The sequence below is a fragment of the Mastigoproctus giganteus genome, chromosome 5 (genome assembly GCF_048544385.1).
Source record: "Mastigoproctus giganteus isolate SK-2022 chromosome 5, ASM4854438v1, whole genome shotgun sequence".
In the NCBI taxonomy this organism is placed as follows: domain Eukaryota; kingdom Metazoa; phylum Arthropoda; class Arachnida; order Uropygi; family Thelyphonidae; genus Mastigoproctus; species Mastigoproctus giganteus.
Genome location: NC_143579.1, coordinates 239,329,333 through 239,349,073, shown reverse-complemented (window position 1 = coordinate 239,349,073; position 19,741 = coordinate 239,329,333). Strand labels below are relative to the sequence as shown.

General features: G+C 35.3%; 1 protein-coding gene across 2 annotated transcripts in view; it reads right to left on the bottom strand.

Annotated features, from left to right (window-relative positions):
* The window catches only part of LOC150086317 (uncharacterized), a 132,711-nt gene that overhangs the window by 11,998 nt on the left and 100,972 nt on the right, over positions 1–19,741 (bottom strand). For both annotated transcript variants that reach the window (XM_090374487.1, XM_090374488.1), the window contains exon 2: positions 9,770–9,844. In XM_090374487.1, coding sequence (XP_090230613.1) covers positions 9,770–9,844 — 75 coding nt within the window. The remainder of the gene's footprint in view (positions 1–9,769; positions 9,845–19,741) is intronic.

The window sequence follows — 19,741 nt, the reverse complement described above, 5'->3', positions numbered from 1 at the left end:
TTTGAAAGCAAGCATGTAACCAATGAGATGCTACGCAAAACTATGTCACACGTAGTCCTCTGTTTTCAGAATGTCATCTCAAGTGAAGCAAAGCAAATAGAACAATAACAATATCAAAACTTAGATTTCTAAGTTTTGATATTAAAATCTAATCCTAAGTTAAGCATTCCATCTCATGTTTACAGTGCCAATTTCCCCTCTAGTGGGGGAAACCCGAACCAATTTTTTTCTTCTACAAATCGCTTCTCCATACCATAAATGACATACCCACCGATTTTCACAGTGTTATCTCTAACCGTTTTGACACTAGGGTCTCCTGAATAGGGAAACTTATTTTGTAACCACCTGGTGGTATTACTACCTCTCTGTAGATTTTTATATTTTTGACATGTTTTTCCTGGAAGTATCTGACTTGTTTTCATAACATTTTGAAGATTAACAAGCTAGATTAACAACGTATATTATATGAGAGTGCTACACATGAGGATAGTTGAAATTTTATGTGGGTCTCTCTCTCTCTCTCTCTCTCTCTCTCTCTCTCTCTCTCTCTCTCTCTCTCTCTCTCTCTCTCTCTCTCTCTCTCTCGTTCTTTGCTATTTTCATATCTTTCTTCCTTATTTATTGTAATGAAAAAAACTTCATATTTCCAATTAGGTTGAATAAATGGGAATGGGAATATGAGAATATTTGTTACTTTTTTCATATATTTTATTGGCATTTATTGCTTTTCCTCAAACCTCCTACTTTAAATGGATGCAGAATTCAAGGGAATGGAATCCACAAAGATCCACACCATACTGAAAAAAAAAAAAAAAAAGACCTGACAGGATCCTGTGGCAAGTCACAGTGGTCTGTGACTTGCCACACTGAATAATACCAGTTTACCACAACACAAGAAAAAAAAAGAAAAAAAAAAAAAAAAAACTGTGCACAGCTTTTCTACTCAGCTGTGCAGAAAACATCCAATACATAAAAGAGATGGCAAATGGGAGATTCATATGAAAGTAAAATAGGTAATCAGACAAACAACACCAACAACCACTGGTATAAGAAATTCAGCAACACACACACACACACACACACACACACACACACACACACACACACACACACACACACACACACACACACACAATCCCAGAGTCTGACTCTAATCACCTACCAGAAGTTACCTGTCTTCCAACAATGTACAAGATCCTGACCACATGCATACACAAGAAGATATCGAATCACTCAGAGAGCCAGCACATCATGGCCAAACAGCAGAATTGATGGAAGACAAGCAAAGGATTAAAGGAGCAACTGACTGACCATCAATGCAGCAGTTATAGGGCAAGCCTACAAGAAGCCTCACAACTTGTACACAGCCTATACAGACTACTGCAAGCCCTTCAGCCACATGCCCCATAGCTGGCTGACAGAAATGCTCAAAATCTACAAAGTAAACTTGACGGTAACAAACCTACTAGACCAGGGATGGCCAACTTAATTTGTGATGCAATCTACTTTTTTTCTTCAAAATGTGTCACGATCTATCATCAAGAATTTTATTGCATATGGTTAAAAAAGTTAATCAGCACATACTGAAAAATGTTGTTTATAAATATTAAAATTAAATACAATTCAGAATTCTTATTTTAAATTCATACGTATTTAAATTTTTAATTTATACGAAGTTTGTGTCTTCATCATGTCATCTGCCAAGCTTTCAAAATCACGGATATGCTGTGATAAGGCCAACCGTAAAGAATCTTCCGTATCCAAGTCAGTAAGAGTGGAGCGATTTTGTCTTTATTTGTTTCAAATACGAAAAGGCCGGTTCAGATAGATATGTGGAACCAAAACAACAATTTAAAAGTTCACTGCATTTTTTTACATTTGGGTACTTTTCTCAGCAAATATATTTCCAAAAGACTTTCTGATGATCTAGTCATCAGATATTTTTTCACAATATAACAATTTCATTTTCAAGTAATATTTTCTCCATGTGAAAAATCTCAGTGATTTTTTTCTGCAATGTTTTGTATCTAAGTCGACATTAAACGGATAAGAAATATATTGAACAATGTCTTCAATTGTTTTAAAATCACTGAATGTGGTTTCAGAAACATTTCTCACTATTAAATTCAAAAACAGGATATTTTTGCAAATGATCTTGCATATTTGCAAAATTATCGAATTTTTTTCCTTCAAGATCCTTAGTCATTAATCATGTCACTCACATTTTTATTTTTCCCTAGTAATTCCAAATTTTGATTACTTCATCTACTGGTAAAAATCTGCCAAAAAAGCCAGATCACACAACCACTCTGTACCTTGTAGCTACTGATAATCATCTCCCATTTGATCAACAAATTTTTTAATTTCATTTTCATCGAACTGCATTTTGAAAAGTCTCCTTTGATTGTCCTCTGACAGAATTCACTATTTTGAAAACTATGTGCATAACACTTTTAGTATTTAATCATTTGCTGGCTAACACTTGTTGGTGGATGATACAGTGGTAACTCAAAAAATCTGGGAATTCATCATCCTTTTGGCACAATGCGATGAATCCATTAAGATGCCCCGTCATTACTTTAGCTCCATCTGTTGTTATTGATACGAGCTTAAATAGTGGTAATTTAGTTTTTTCAATAAAATATTTGAATGCATTAAATATATCAAGACCTCTATTTTCTTTCTTTTAACGAAACCATACCCAGCAGTTCTTCTGTAGTGGCAGAATCATTGAAAACCATATGAATAAAAACGAGCAATTGAGCTGTAGCTGTATCACTGACGTCAGTAGATTCATCCAGTTGTAAAGAAAAGGACACACAATTTGCAACGAGCACGCAATTGTCTGCTCACATTTTTACTCATTTTTTCGATACGTCTCATCACAGTATTTCAAGATACAGTCAGTCCTCGTATAACACATGTTTACACTACACAAATTCGATCATACACGATTTATAAATAGGGAAACGATATCTTATATAACATGAACCGAATTCGCTTATGCACAATTCGCCTTTGTGTTTACAAGAAATGGCAGTCGAACGCAGAATCATCCCCAACTGAATGCAACACGATAGGAATGAAGAGAAGATTCTGAAAATGTATTTATGTGTTTTATATCAGTGAAGGGGAAACACATTTCACCATAATAATGTAAAAACCAACACAATTCCAGCTATCGGTATAATTGAAAATGCAATTAGATCGAGTTTACTACCAGTTTATAACAGATTCCACTAGCAGAAACGCAACTGGAAATTGTTTTTATTGTTTTATGGTAGTAACCCCTAGAAATGTACTTTAGTAAAATGTGAAGTGTTAATAGTATATCTCTGCCTTTACGGTGGTTGTTTATTCAGTTGCTACACGCACGCACGCAGCTTTGTTTATGTGTATCAAGCAGGCCTCCTCGTTTTGTAATTGTGCTTTATTCCCTAAAAATGAGTAAAATACTTAAAAGATGTGAGAAGGAAGCGTCCTGGTGAAGACACTGCAGATTCAGAGAGAAAAAGAAAAGCAATATTGATAAACAGAGGCGGACTGGGTCAAAAATTATTACCCGGGAAAATTTGTAGTGGCCTCATACTAGCATTTAGGGCCAAAATCACACCAGCCTCCGGCTCACCGGGGTTTCCCCGGTAAGGCTTATGGCCAGTCCACCTCTGTTGATAGAGAAAAAATATGAAATTGTGAAATGCTTTGAGCGAAATGAAAGACCATGTGATATTGCACACGCTACAGACCTAAATGAGGCAATGCCGAGAATTACAAAGTATGCAAAGAAAATAAAAACAACTCAAAGTGTAATTAAAATCCATTAGATTAAGACACAAAGAATTGGAAGAGATGGAATGGCTGTCATCTGTTTGGATAGAAAAATCAAACAAAAAACAAGTTTGTTTACGATAGAAGCAAAAGCATTAGCAATATTTTATTACGATTATTTATTGTGTATGGTAATGTTTTGGTTACAAATGTGTGTTCGATCTTGGGTGGCCGGCAACTAACCCCATTTTTCCCATAGGGCCTGTTGTTTATATTGCATGATTTTGCATTGCACGAGGGTTTCTAGGAACACAACTATCGTGCTATACGAGGACTGACTGTAATTGCAGATCTTGAAGAGCACTTTTAATTTCATTTTTTAGTTTTAAATTTTTGAATGATGCTACAGTTACTGCTTTAGATTGTAAATTAGGTGTCATGAAGAAATTTTGTTGTGCAAATAATCTGGATTTAAGTTCTTTTAATTTATTTTTTCTAAGGTCAAAATCAGATTGGTTGAAGTGCCTTTCTAAATTTTCTATTTTGGGTATAGCCATCGAAGCATTGCAAAATTTTTCTTTTATCATTACAAAAAAGTATTCTTGTTCCCACTTTTGATGAAAATGATACGTTTTACTCTTTCATAGTATTCATTTTAAATCAAAGGGTATTAAATTGACAGTATAAGTACTGTCCAGTTTGTAATATTAACTAAGCTAAATAAGAATTCAAAACATACACTATGCTCTCCACGTAACTGCATGAATTTTCGCTAGACAAGCCTAGCAGCTATGAGGCGACAGAGTAGTCGCATGATCCGACGGATTTGTAATAAGCGTATGCAGCGGGGTGCATAATAATATTTAGATCGACTAATCTATTTTTTTTATATATATTTAAAATTTGTTGTGACCGGCCGAAATCAACTTCTTGCCCACCCCCTGAGCTAGAGAAACCAAAATCAAAAGGGAGGACTACCATCAAGGTCAGGAATATCACAACTAAACGAATCCCCATTAGGAGAGAAATCCAGGGAGCTACCCTGAGTCTCCTCCAGGAAGGAGGAGGATAAGTGGCACACTTCATTCAACCTCGACGAGAAGAGTCCATAGAAGGAAGAAATGAAGCTAGAGGGATGGGCAAAGAAGGTACTCTGCGGCAGATCACACAGCACTCCACACCACAATGATTATCAAGACTACACAGATAAGGCTTCCAACACATAGCTCACCGGGTAATCCACACTAGGAACAACAGAAAATACATGTCGACAATGCCACAGAAACAATCCAGCACAGCACTGCAGGATGTAGGGTGGAGATGGAGTACAATCACAGACACGACCAGGTCACTAGGATACAATGTCAGAAGCTAGCAAAGAAATACCAGTAATTCAAAGAAGGTATATTGTACTACAGTTATGAAGCTTAGACTGTACTAGAGATCCCTACCCATAAGCTGTACTAGGACTACATCAAGATTGGACAAGATTCCACACACTAGACCTGACAAGAAGGAAATACTATCTATCTGATTGGTGGTGCCCAATACCAACAACTTACAGAAAATCTGAGGGAAAAAACAGGAAGTGAAAAGACCTTCGACAGGAAGTCAAAGAGATGTGGTATACAGAACAAGTAACAAACATTCCGATCATGGTGCAAACGATGATCAGAATGGTCTTTTGGCTGTTTGTCAACCAATGACAAAGAGCCAACCTAAGAACTTAGCAGCAATAGGCCTCTCAGAGAACACTTATAGGATAGTCAGACTGTTCCTTGGCCAATAATAATAGCCAGACAATAAGAATCACCTCACACACCTGGTACCACTACACCTTGCGGGATGGAAAAACCCGATACAAAGAAAGAATACCAATAATGCCTATATGCCATTAGTAGTATTCTTGGATCTGCACTGTGATGTTTTCCACAGATGACTTTCATGAGGTACAAACTATCCTCTTTATGGTTCATTGAAGATGTTCTGACAGTTCACAAGGCCATCCAGACCTTTTATACACTGAAGTATCACTTTTGCTCAGTCTTTGAATATGATCTGTCATGGTGGATTTTGAGAGGTTCATATGATTTGCAGCTGTAATTCATATGAATTTTTCAAAAATCCTTCCAAGATCTTATTCAATGAACACAAATTGCACAAAACGTTACTGATGTAGCATCCAATCAACATTCCACATTGAAAGTCTAACCATAAGTGATAATGGTTTTGAATGTATTTTTGCTATAAAGGAAGACCCATGAGATTTACACTGGCATGTCTAAGCTGATGTATATAGGACACCTGGCACAGTGCAGAATATTCATGGAGGGATGTCCAAACACTGTGATGTACTGCATATATGTTTGCTCAAGGTCTTATTCAAGAGTTTAGCTTCTACAGGATATACCATTTAAAAAGTTTGATACTACAGTTAATTGAATTAATTTTTAATTACAATTTTATAATTAAACACATAATTGCTTTTGGATGCTTAGGAATTCCTAGGAAATTATATAGACTTAACATGATGGGTTCCCATTGCCTTCCACATATTGCATATTCTGATTTGCGTGATGTGCAGGCAGGGGGAGGAGGCACAGAATAACCCACAGGAAATAAATTTGGCCTAAGCAAAGGACAGTGCCTCATCAAAAATGGTCACAATAAAATGGCCTTGCATATACACTGATGAGCCAAAACATTATGACCAGTGAGTCATTATGCAAATCGAAGCAACTGCAGGTGAACTGTGGTGCGTGCACGGGTTGGGACACAGTAAAAAAAACACCTGATACTGAGCTCCAATAATCAGTGTTACTCTTGTTCTTCAGATGGGAAAGGCAGCGGATTTAATAGTTTGCCAAAGGCCAAATTGTAATGACCAGACGACTGGGTCAGAGCATATCTGAAACGGCATGGCTGGTGGGGTGCTCATGGTCAGCCGTCTTTAGCACCTACCGAAAGAGGGCCGAGGAGGGAAACACAACTTCTCCATGCTCTAGGTGAGCGAAGGCTCTTCCTGATGTTACGTGGCAACAGATGTGTCACTGTCGCACAACTCACTGGTAATTTTGGATGAATAGCGAAGTTGCCACATTACTTGAGCAAAAAAAGGTGGCATGGAAAAGTTAGAGCAATAAAAAGTACTGAAGCCTATAACAGATACATAAATTGCCTTTGCCTGTCGAACATTTTCTGTAATAGGGCCACAGAAAAGGCAGTTTATGAGAAATCGCTAGCAAACAGAGCAAAGGGAGGGAGGGGATAAGGAATTCTTCACATATATAAATGCTAAGAAGAGCAGGACAAACCAGATCGGATCTTTACGTAAGGGATAGTATTAAATACACCAGCTGCTGCTGCAGATAAACTCAACAGTTATTTTGCATCGATATTTACAGATGAAAAACCTTTCATGGCAATGGGAAATTGTGAGAGCAAAGTTGAAAAATATGTAATTGATGATATTGAAATTTCGCAAGATTATTTAGTGAAGAAACTTTCGAGCCTACAGGCCAGTAAGGATTCTGGAGTTGATGGAATATACCCTACAATCTTAAGGGAGGCAGCAAGTGAGTGCATTGCACCATTGAGGCTAATTATGCGAGCATCACTAGACTCTGGGGAGATTCCGTTGGATTGAAAAAGTGCCAATGTATCTCTCATACATAAGGGTGGTTCTAAGATTGAAGTGGGAAATTATCGAAGTGCCAGTCTGACTTCAGTGGTAGGGAAAATCATGGAGGCAACTATCAAGGGTGGAATTCGGGATCATTTGGATAAAATTGAAATTCTTAAGGATACTCAGCTGGTTTTGTAAAGGGAAAATCTTGTTTAACAAATCTGGTTCGCTATTTTGAAAGGGTCACTCATGAGCTGGATTTAGGGAATAATTTCGACATTGTTTATTTAGATTTCAGCAAAGCTTTTGACTCAGTCCCACATGAGCGGTTGCTTTATAAGCTGGAACAGGTTGGAATCACTGGGAAAATCCTTAGATGGATAGCAGGATGGTTTCAGGGCAGGAGGCAGAGGGTTGTGATAAATGACTATTTTTAGATTGCATTGATAAAAGAAATGGGGTTCCCCAAGGATCAGTATTAGGGCCACTGTTGTTTTTAATTTTCATAAACGACATTGATGAAGGGATAGAGGGCATGATGTCTAAATTTGCAGATGATGTTAAAATTGGTAGAGTAGTTAATGATCACTGTCAAGCTGAGCTTCTTCAGAGAGACCTAGATAGACTTCAGGAATGGTCAGAAAAATGGCAGCTATGCTTTAATCCAACAAAGTGTAAAGTATTACACCTGGGAAACAGTAATCCCAAAATAACTTATTCACTTGGTGGAGTTCAACTAAACCCAGTACTGGAGGAAAGGAACTTGGGTGTTACGATACGGTCAGACATGAAATTCTCTGAGCATTGTAAACAGGTTGCAAGGAAGGCCCATAGTGTCCTATCGATGATCTATCGAACTTTTGCAAGTAGAGATAGGGACGTGATAATCCTATTATATAAGGCTTTTGTTAGACCACACTTGGAATACTGTGTTCATGGAGACCGCACCTAAAGAAAGGCATCGAGCTTCTTGAAAGGGTGCAAAGACAGATAACTCACCTGGTGAGATCGGAAAAAGGGCATCCTTATGAAGAAAGACTTTGAATATGTGGGTTGCAGAATTTGGAAACTAGATACCTTAGAGGAGATTTGATTGAGGTGTTTAAGGCTCATAAATTCAAATTACGGGGATGGGGAGGTTTAGATTGGAGTGCAGGAAGTTTTATTTTAGCCAGCAAGTTATAAATTACTGGAATAAGTTGCCTACAGGGGTGGCAGTTTGGAGAAATTCTAGAGGCTGACAGTTTGGGGAAATTCATAGTCATCTGGATAGTACCCTCGGGTGAAGGTACTATCCAGGAAGTTGTATTCCTTGTCGATATCTTGGTCCTGAAAGGTCTGCAGAAGCTTAAACTTGTTCTAAGTTTCAGTACATACTGCTTTTTCTCCTCTTCTGTTATCTCAAAGACCTTCGTATTATTTACTCCAGTCAGTTTTCTGTTTTCTTTTCTTACATCTATATCAAGTGTGTATCAAATCACTGATGCCATACTAATTTTAATACTGCTTGCATTGTGAACTCGCTAATATCCAAGTAATGTCATATTAAAATAAAACAAACCAATTTTAATATTCTATATGGATCAAGGGACCACAGGAATTTAGTATTTTATTGCAACTTCTTTATTTCAGCCAATATACAAGCCAATATTCAATACAGTTGAATTCAATTCATTGAATACAGTTACCAAAACGGAATGTATTGAATTTGTGGAAGAATATGGGTTCCATCTAGAATGTGCATACCAGTATGCATGTAAGTTAACGTAGGATAATAATGTTGTTTCTTTTATATAATAAATGTTCTAGCCATATCTTTCGAGTTAGAAAATGTTTTCTGTTTTAAATTTCATCCTGGGTAAGTGAACAATGATGTAATTTTAAAAATTTTGTACATTCTAAGTTATTTGAGGCTTAAGCATAATGTAGGAGTCGAAGTACAATCTTTTACATATAGGTGTACAATGTAAACAGTATAGAATAGCACATTTATACTTCTTACATCATGTTAATTCCATGAACACTACACTAACTTCAAGCCTGTGTAGTTTCGAAATTACTCTATTTCAGTATCAGTCATATACAGTAGTTACAATATTCAGCTTGTATTTCTAAGAGCACTACTGCCCAATAAATCAACTTTACTTAAAAAAAAAACCCACAATAGTTATTCTAATACTGCCTAATTCCAATTTAACACCTCCACTTAAGAGAGGGTTTTCTTTCAACATTCTAACTTCTGTAAATGGCTCATAGGAATTTTTCCAACTATGACTCAGTTGAAAAACATCATGTACAATCTGAAGTTTTAAAAGCGCAAAAAAGAAACCATGTGTGACGAATGCAATCGGTTTATGAAAACAAATCTCAGCTTACTTCCAAGGTATCCTTGGTGATGGCAATTTTCTCCAAAATAGATATGATCTCCATAACAGTAGCCATGTCAGCAACCTGAAAAATGCAATGAGATGTTTACCACATACTGCATAAACAAAAAAATTCACAGAAAAATTAATTTCTACATTCCAAGCTCATTTTACATTTTATGGTGCTCATGGAAAATGCGAGATCAAAACTTGATATTAGAGAATGTAAATAACCACTTAAACAGAATTATCTAGGTGTTGAAAGCTAATTTATAATTAGTTACTTTTTTGAAAAGTTCTTAACTCTTAAAAAACAGACATATAAGTTATAGTGCAAATGCATCATGTCTATACACAGTAAAATCAACCTACGTTATTACAGGCATTGTTTTGTTACATCTCATATTGTGAATGCCTTCACAATGAGTTGCCTATTTGGTTATACTTTGAATAAGTAATTTCTCCAATAGAGATGCCTACTGTTACTCTCAGTGGATACCACCACCCAGATGGTCATTTCAGGGCTTTTTAGCCCCTTCACTGTGTTTAGTAACTTAATAAAAAATTCAGGGCAAAAGCCTCAGACTGCGTGAAAATTTACACATACATAAGTTATGTGCCAATGCATCCTGTCTATATGTAGTAAATTAACCAGACTTATTATAATGGCATCGTTTCATTACAACTTGTGAAGGCATTCACAATGAGTTGCCCATTCGGTTATTGTGGACTTATTTTCACGACTGATTTATCAGCTATTATACCATCAGGATACCTACTTGACCACCAATGGACCAAACTGCCCTGAAATGGCTGTCTGGTTGGTGGTAACAGCAGTCTTCTCTACTGGGGAAGCAGTACTTATTCGAAGTATAACCGAACAAGCAACTCATTGTGAAGGCATTACAACATGAGATGTAACAAAACAATGCCACTATAATAACTTCAGTTAATTTACTGTGTATAAACATGATGCATTTGTACTAAATAATATATCAGCAAATTTTCCCACAGTCTGAGGCTTTTGCCCTGAATTTTTGTTAACTATTAAACTTCCTTGATAAAATAATAACCACTAACAAGGAGCCAGAAACATTAGTATCACATAACAGCAAATTTATTAAAAGATATTATTTCTGGTATATTATATATCAACATTAGTAAAATAAGAGGAGTTTACCTCAATATAGTACGTAGAACACTTCCGTATGATACCCTCCAGAAATTAAAACGGAAAAAACGAAAAAAATCGACAACTTACCAGTACATTAAAGTAAAATTAAAGTAATAAAGTTAAAAAGTATCTAACGAACCGACATATCAACAGGTTACAAATCTTTCCTTGTGTACACTATCGCAGGACCAGATTTCACTTTTATCCAAAGGATTAAATTATAATTTACCACCTCGAAAACTGCCTAAAAAACAATGCGTAATAATTGATATTGAATTTGGACTTCGTAATGTTCCACAAAAAGATGTATTTATTCAACAAGTTAACCAAGTAGTAAATAACATAAAAGAAACGCGACTTCCTAAATTGAATACACATGATAGTTCAGCTTTACGAGAACTTCGGGAAAATAAGGACATTATTATACAGAGGGCAGATAAAGGAGATACAGTGGTAATACTAGATAAACATGATTATATTAATAAGTTAGATTCAGTTGTGTCTGATACCTCCACTTATCGTGAAGTAGACCCGGGACTGTTTACCAATTTGGTAAATCAATACAATAAAACGTTAACCACGTATCGTAAAAACGACTACATTACTACATTACGGTTCAGTTGAAGGAATTGAAGTCCAGAACATACAATATTCCTGCACTTTTCGGTCAGGTAAAATTACATAAGACTGGATTTCCTATTCGACCTATTGTTTCCTACAGGAACTCGGCATTTTCAGCCTTAGCCACACAAGTATATAACATTATAAAACCTTTTAGACAGGTTATACAATTTGGGATTAAGAACTACGATACATTATTTAATAATCTTAAAGACTGTAGACTCGGCGACAATGACAATTTATTCTCACTAGATGTTACCTCATTATATACGAATGTAAACGTTGAATACACATTAGATATTATTTGGGATATGTTAAATAAAAACTCGACACCGATTAATTATACGAAGCTGCCTATTAAGGAAATTTTTCACTTAATTAAACTGTTAGTTGAGGCTAACTACATCACCTTTCGAGACAAGGTGTACAAACAAATTTTTGGATTACCAATGGGTTTGAGCCTGAGTGGCTTAATGTCAGAGATCTATCCCTCAACGATTGAGCAGATACATTTGACACCTTTTCGTCCCCGTATCACATACTATGGGAGGTATTTAGACAATGTTCTAGTTATTACCGATAGTAGTACTATCCAAGACATTTTACATTCGTTTAATAATATTCATTCTAGACTCAAATTTACATCGGAAAGGGAAGATCGGATACAAAGTCATTAAACTTTCTAAATTTCACGCTTACCCGGGACTCGAATAAAATAAAATTTAGCATCTATCGAAAACCCACAAACACTGGTATGCTTCTACATTATAATAGCTATCACCCGTTCACCTACAAAAGATCGATTATCTTTAATCAATTTCTAAATGCCTATAAATATTCAACGACGGATTCTGCTTTGGACTCAGAAATACAAATATTAACTAGCAGATTCTTAAACAGGGGTTATTCCATTACCACAATAAATTGAATTAGGGTACAAGCTAAGGATAGGATACAAAATACTACACCAATCAACAATAGTAATATCAAAAAATACTTTATTTCTGTCCCATATGTTGAACAGTGGCACAAACAGCTTAACAAATTCTTTAAAGATACCGAATTTAAAATTATAGCTAGGTCTATACGGAAGTTACACGCTATACTGAACAATCGCTCGGTTCTTTCCGCGTTCGCAACACAAATTAATGATCTGGTATACAACATTTCTTGCGGTGATTGCGACTTGTCTTACCAAGGTTCGACGCGGTTTTCTCTTAATATTCGTGTAAATCAACACGAGGCCTCAGTTCGTGCTTCTCGTTCAGCAGCGTCAGAATTAGCCTTTCATGCCATTAACGAAAAACATACTTTTTTATTTAACGAGGCCAAAATACTTAACGTTCAACGTAATTATACTCGACTATTAATTGCAGAAACCGTTGAAATTAAATTACACAAGAATTCTGTTAATGTTCGGCGGCCATATTTGATCTCCGATGCGTGGACTTTTACGCGCATGCGCGAAGACATATAATCACTATTTAAGTTGCAGGTTTAACCCGATTCGGTAATTTTCATTCCTGTGATCACGACATACAGTCGAAAAGCGTTGTCAGCTTCGGGAAGGAAAATCGTTTTGAATATTTTCGTTAGATTCTTTTAATTGCGTTAATTTGATTTTTAATTGTTTTCAATCAATTTTGAATTGTGTTATATTGATTATTTAATTATTTATATTTTACTTTAATGTACCGGTAAGTTGTCGATTTTTTCGTTTTAATTTCTGGAGGGTATCATACGGAAGTGTTCTACGTACTATATTGAGGTAAACTCCTCTTATTATTTTACTAATATTATTATCAACGTAGAACATATTGAGTATTACAGCTCTGATTCATACTATCTAATTATATATCAACATAATGCAATAAATAGCAGAAGCGATAATGATACAGGAACTCCTCGACTTACATAAGAGTTTGTGTTCCATGGAACGCTACGCAAGTCGGAATTTCCCTAAATTCTTATTTAGGGAAATTCTGTACTCTTAACTATGCGTGCTGAATTTGAAAGAAGCAAAAAAGAAATGTTCAACTAACATGTAAATAGAATTATTTATTCAATTTTTTTATTTCATGTGCAGGAAAAATTACAAAAATTTCAAAATTACAAAAAGAGAGAGAGGAGACAGGGATAATGTCAGCAAGTTTTACCTTTCGAGCATCGTTGCCAGAATTAACTCTCCAGCTGATAAGCACGCTGCTGTGGAAGTTGAGGGCTGTGGAGATTTAGAAGGGGCTTTTTCCAACACATCACAAAATTTCCCTGCAGCTGCAGAATCAGCACTGGTGACTTCACCGCAAACTTTAATGTTTTGGAAACTAGCACGATGCTTGAACCTATTAAACCATCCGTTGCTTGTCAAAAACTTGGCTCAAGGTTCGCCATACTTATCCTTAATATCATCATAAATACTTCTTGCTTTTGCTTGAATGGCCATTGGACTCAGGGGCACTCGCTTCTGAATCTGATTTTCCATCTTCGATATAGCACCTGAACACTGTTTTGTGATCACTGCTGTCTCCGGTGTGAAATACGTTGATCCTTGAACATGTTTTTATATGCGCACTGTCCCTTAAAATAGTATTCACTGTTGAAACAGCGAGACCAAATTCCGTGCAATAGATGACAAAACTTTGTCCTGCTTCGTACTTCTTAATTAATCATCCATTTCTAAATCAATTTTGTTTCGTTTCCCAGCACTGCCAGTTTCCATTGGCCACTTTCCCTTCATCATTGAAATAGGGATGAAGAGAAGATTCTGAAAATTTATTTGTTCTTTTATATGATTAAAGATTTCAGTTGAAGGGAGAACACATTTCACCATAATAACGTAAAAACCCACAAAATTCCAGCTATCGGGATTACACTAACAACAAACCAGAAAGTGCAAATTGTTTTTGTTTTTTGGTAGTGACCTCCAGAAATGTGTTTTAGAAAAATTTCAAAAAGGCATTCAAAACTGATTCTTATAAAAGCACATATAATAACAATGAAAGTGTAGTGAAATTTCCATCATAAAAACGACCTTTTAGAGAGATAAATAGCTTAGTTATATAGCAAAAATTAACTTCCAAGGTCTTGGAACGAATTAACAAAAAAAAAAAAAAAAAAAAAAAACAAGTGTTATTGGATTCGCATTATATTTTCACGATACCGCCATTTATTCCAACAGGATGCAAAATATGCTTCCACGATTTCTTTGTTTGCACCAGCATGAAAAACTTACGTAAATTGGGGAGTTCCTGTATTAAATATGGAAATTCAGAAAGTGATAGCAAAGAAGAGTATAAAAAAAAAAAAAAAAAAAAACCAAACAATGAATGTGGCACGAGGGGTTTCTATGCCACATCCATAAAAACTGCTAAGGAGATAAGTGAAAAAAAAAGATTCAGAAAGATCTATGGAAATTGCTTAGTTATTAGATATGATAAAACAGCCTTCTAAGGGATACTCATCTACTAGATCAGGGGTGGCCAATGAGTCGATCGCGGCTTTAATTTTGGTCGATCACGATGAATTTTAAATATACAGTCATCCCTCGATTTGCGCATTATTTTATTTATTTATTTTTTATTATTTTTAACGAAGCTTTGAAAATAGGAATGAAGAGCAGATTTTGAAAATTTATTTATTTTTTTGCATGATTGAAGATTTCATTGAAGGAGAAACACATTTCACCATAATAACGTAAAATACCACAGAATTCCAGCTGTCAGTATTATTGCAAATGCAATAAGTTTTGAGTTTACTACCCATTTATAATTAGATTGCACTAACAGAAAAGTGCAAATTGTTTTTATCGCTTTATGGTCGTGACCTCCAGAAATAGCTTTAGAGAAATATCACAAAGGCATTCAAAACTGATTCTTATAAGGATATAACCAAACAGAGCAATAGACGGTGATGTGTTTGTCTGGTTCTTTTGGAAACAACTTCCTCATTCGGGAATCCTCTTTATCGATTATACTACGTTAGCTGTTCAGACAGAATATTTTTCCAGTTTGCGAAACTTAGTGTTTTAATTGGTTAACTGGACAGTACTTATGTTAATTTAATACCTTTTGATTTAAAATGAATACTACAAAAAAGAGCAAAATGTTGTTGTTTGATTTGCAATGTTGTGGCTATACCCAAAAAAGGAAATTTAGAAAGGCACTTCAATGCACTCCATGGTAAATAGCAATCGGATTTTCCGCCAAATAGTGCCTTAGAAAAAATAACTGAAATCTAGATTATTCACCAACAAAATTTCTTCATGACACCTAATTTACAATCTAAAGCAGTAACTGCAGCATTATTTAAAGTGAGTCATCTTCTTGAAAAAAAAATGCAAATCATTTTCTGATGGTCAATTCACCAGACGCATTTTTAGAAATAACAGATTCTCTTTTTGAAAATTTTAAGAACAAAAACGAAATTAAAAATGCCCTTCGAGATTTGCAATTATCTCGAAATACTGTGATGCGATGCATTGAAAAAAAATGAGTAAAAATGTGAGCGAACAATTGCGTGCTCATATTGCTAATTGTGTGTCCTTTTCTTTATCACTGACGTATGTAGATGAATCTACATAAGTCAGTGATACAGCTCAATTGCTTGTTTTTGTTGGTATGTTTTTCGATGATTCTGCCACTAGAGAAGAACTGCTGGGTATGGTTTTGTTAAAAGAAAAAAACTAGAGGTCTTGATATCTTTAACTCATTCAAACATTTTATTGAAAAAATTAAATTACCACTATTTAAGTTCATATCAGTAATAACAGATGGAGCTAAAAGCAATGATCGGGCATCTTAACGGATTCATCGCATTGTGCCAAAAGGATGATGAATTCCTAGATTTTTTGAGTTACCACTGTATCATCCACCAACAAGTGGTATCCACATAAAAGATTAAATACTAAAAATGTTATGGACATCGCTTTCGAAATCATGAATTCCCTCAGAGGACAATCTCCTCAAAGGAGACTTTTCAAAATGCAACTCGATGAAAAAGAACCAGATCTGATATTACACACAAGATGTGAGGTGGCTGAGTCAAAGTAAGTTTCTACAGAGATTTCAAAATTTGCTGAATGAAATTAAAAAAATTTGTTGATCAAAGGGGAGATGATTATCAGCAGCTACAAGATACTGAGTGGTTGTGTGATCTGTCTTTTTTGGCAGATTTTACCAGTAAATTAAGTGATCTGAATTTGGAATTACAAGTAAAAAATAAAAATGTGGGTGACATGATTAATAGTATTTCTGCATATAAATATCAATTTTTGGCAATGGCTAAAGGATTTCAAATAAAAACAATTCGATCATTTGCAAAAATATCCTGTTTTTGAATTTAATAGTGAAAAATATGTTTCTGAAATTGAGAATGTTGTGGACGATTTTGAAACCAGAATCAGTGATTTTAAAACAACTGAAGACATTGTTCAATATATTTCTTATCCATTTAACATCCACTTAGATACGAAACAAACTGCAGAAAAAAATCTGCTGTGATTTTTGACATGGAGAAAATATTATTGAAAATGAAATTATTACATTGCGAAACGACATCTTCCTAAAAGCCAGATCATCAGAAGAAGACTTTTGGAAATATGTTTGCCGAGAAATGTACCCAAATATAAAAAAATGTTGTGGCAAATGTTTGAAAGCTTGGCAGATGACACGAAGACAAACTTCGCATAAATTTTAAAATTTATGAACAACATTTTTCAATGTGTTGATTAACTTTTTTAACCTAGTGCAATGAAATTTTTGAGATGGTAGATTGCGGTACATTTTGAAGGAAAAAAGTAGATCGCATCGCAAATTAAGTTGGCCACCCCTGTACTAGACAAAAGGCTCTCCTTTCTCCACAACATCTGTATATAAAAAGAATAATCTTTTTGCAACTTAAACTGAAATTAAGAAATAATTTCAACTGAAACACCATCCTAAATACTAACCAAAAACCTGTGCAACTTTTCTGATACATTATGCAGAAATACTTAATTGTAGAAATCACCCATCCTTTGCATTTCAAAAGCAGTTTTTTTTTAAAAAATTAAAAAAGAAAGTAATCTTATTTAGAATATAACTCAATGTTTTAATTGAATCCTTTTAGCTGTCTTCACCTGGATAATCAAAAAATAAATAAATAAACAAAACTATATGTAAATAAATGCACTGATCAACAGAATGAAACAGTTGCAATTTCAGCTAGCTAATTCTAATGCCAATACCCTGTTCATACAGTTGGGTATATTTTAGTTGAGTGATCAGCATTTTTATTTTTTCATTTCTTGAATGGTTTTCACATTGATGCCCCAGATTCCTGTTAACTTGAACAAGCAATACAAGGAAGTACGCTTATATAGTATCAGAAAGAAGGAGGGGGGAAAAAAAAAAAAAATATATATATATATATATATATAAGTTAGTAGTTATGAAGGGCAATGTGCTAAAGTTATATTACTAGTAACGCTAATTATGGAGAACAAAGGGTGAACGGAACAGTGATCGCCCATGGTGAACAAATAAGGAATAGTAAGAATATTAATATAATAAGAATAACTTAGTGCTGTTCGTCCTGTCAGCGCCTTTTTCGAGGGCCAGCCGCCGAAATCAAAGGAGGAAATAAGTGGGTATAATCTCTGGGTACGACCAGGCTGCCATGCACGGAAACTGAACCTGGCCTGTTATAACGTACGATCACTCATCGGTGAAGACAGGATATTAGAGCTGGAAAAGGAATTAGAAAATGTGAATTGGAATATCATCGGTTTGGCTGAAACAAGAAGAAGAAATGAATCATTTATAAGTTTATCAAGTTGAAATCTGCTGTACACCAATGGAAACAGTGAAAGGAGTGAAGGTGGAGTTGGGTTTCTGGTCCATAAAGATATTAAAAACAACATTTTGGAATTCAAAAGTACATCACCAGGGGTGTCAAGTCTAATACTCAAGATTTCTAAGAGGTACAAGCTAAAGATTATAATGATTTATGCACCAACATCGAGCCATGATGATGAAGAGGTTGAAGAAATTACACCGAAATTGAGAGTCTTCTAGATGAGCAGAAAACCCACTACACTATTATTATGGGGGACTTCAATGCTAAGGTTGGAAAAAGGCAAAACAGCGCAGAAAGAGGAAATTTTGGAATTGGTGAAAGAAATAAAAGAGGTGAAAGACTTGTGGAATTTGCAGAATCTCAAGGACTGTCAGTAATGAACACTTTTTTCAAGAAAAGGGTGAACAGAAAGTGGACATGGAAGAGTCCAAATGGATTAACAACTAATGAAATCGACTTCATCCTCACTAACAGAAGATACATTGTGAATGATGTTACCGTCCTGAATAAGGTAAATGTTGGAGGTGATCACAGAATGGTAAGATGTACACTTGATATAGATGTAGGAGAGGAAAGGAAAAAACTGACTCGAGTAAATAATACAAAGGTCTTTGAGATAACAGAGGAGGAGAAAAAGCAGTATGTACTGGAACTTAAAAACAAGTTTGAGCTTCTGCAGACTGCTGAGGACCAAGATATCGACGAGGAATATTACAACTTTCTGAAAGTGGTAAAGCCCAAGAAACCTATAGGGAAGCAGAAATCCAAAGAAGAAAAAATTAGTCAAGAAACACTTGTCATGATGAACCGAAGACGACAAATGAAGAGCAAGAAAAACACTGACAGGGAGAAAATTGAGTATACTGAGTTATGCAAAGCCATTAGAAAGAGACTCAGAGAGGACATAAGAAGATTTAACACAAGAAAAGTAGAACAAGCATTAAGGGAAAACGAAGGATTTAAATCAGCAGCCATGAGCAGTAATACAGAAAGACAAATGATACTGAAACTGAAGAATAGCGATGGTGTACTTATAAACAGCAGAGAAGGCATACTTCAAAAAGCAGAAGACTACTATAGAGAATTATACAAGGAGCGAGGGAATGATACCAGCAGTGGGGAAGATGGATTGCAAAGTAGCAACACATACGACATACCCGATATTCTTCCTGATGAGGTAGAACATGCATTGAAGAAAATGAAGAATCGGAAAGCCCCGGGGGAAGATGAAGTTACTGTAGAGTTGTTAAAATTGGGAGGAAGAGACATAACACAAAAACTGGCAAGGCTCTTCACAAAGTGCATTAGAAAAGGTGAGATGCCTAAGCAGTGGAATAATGCAATCATAGTTTT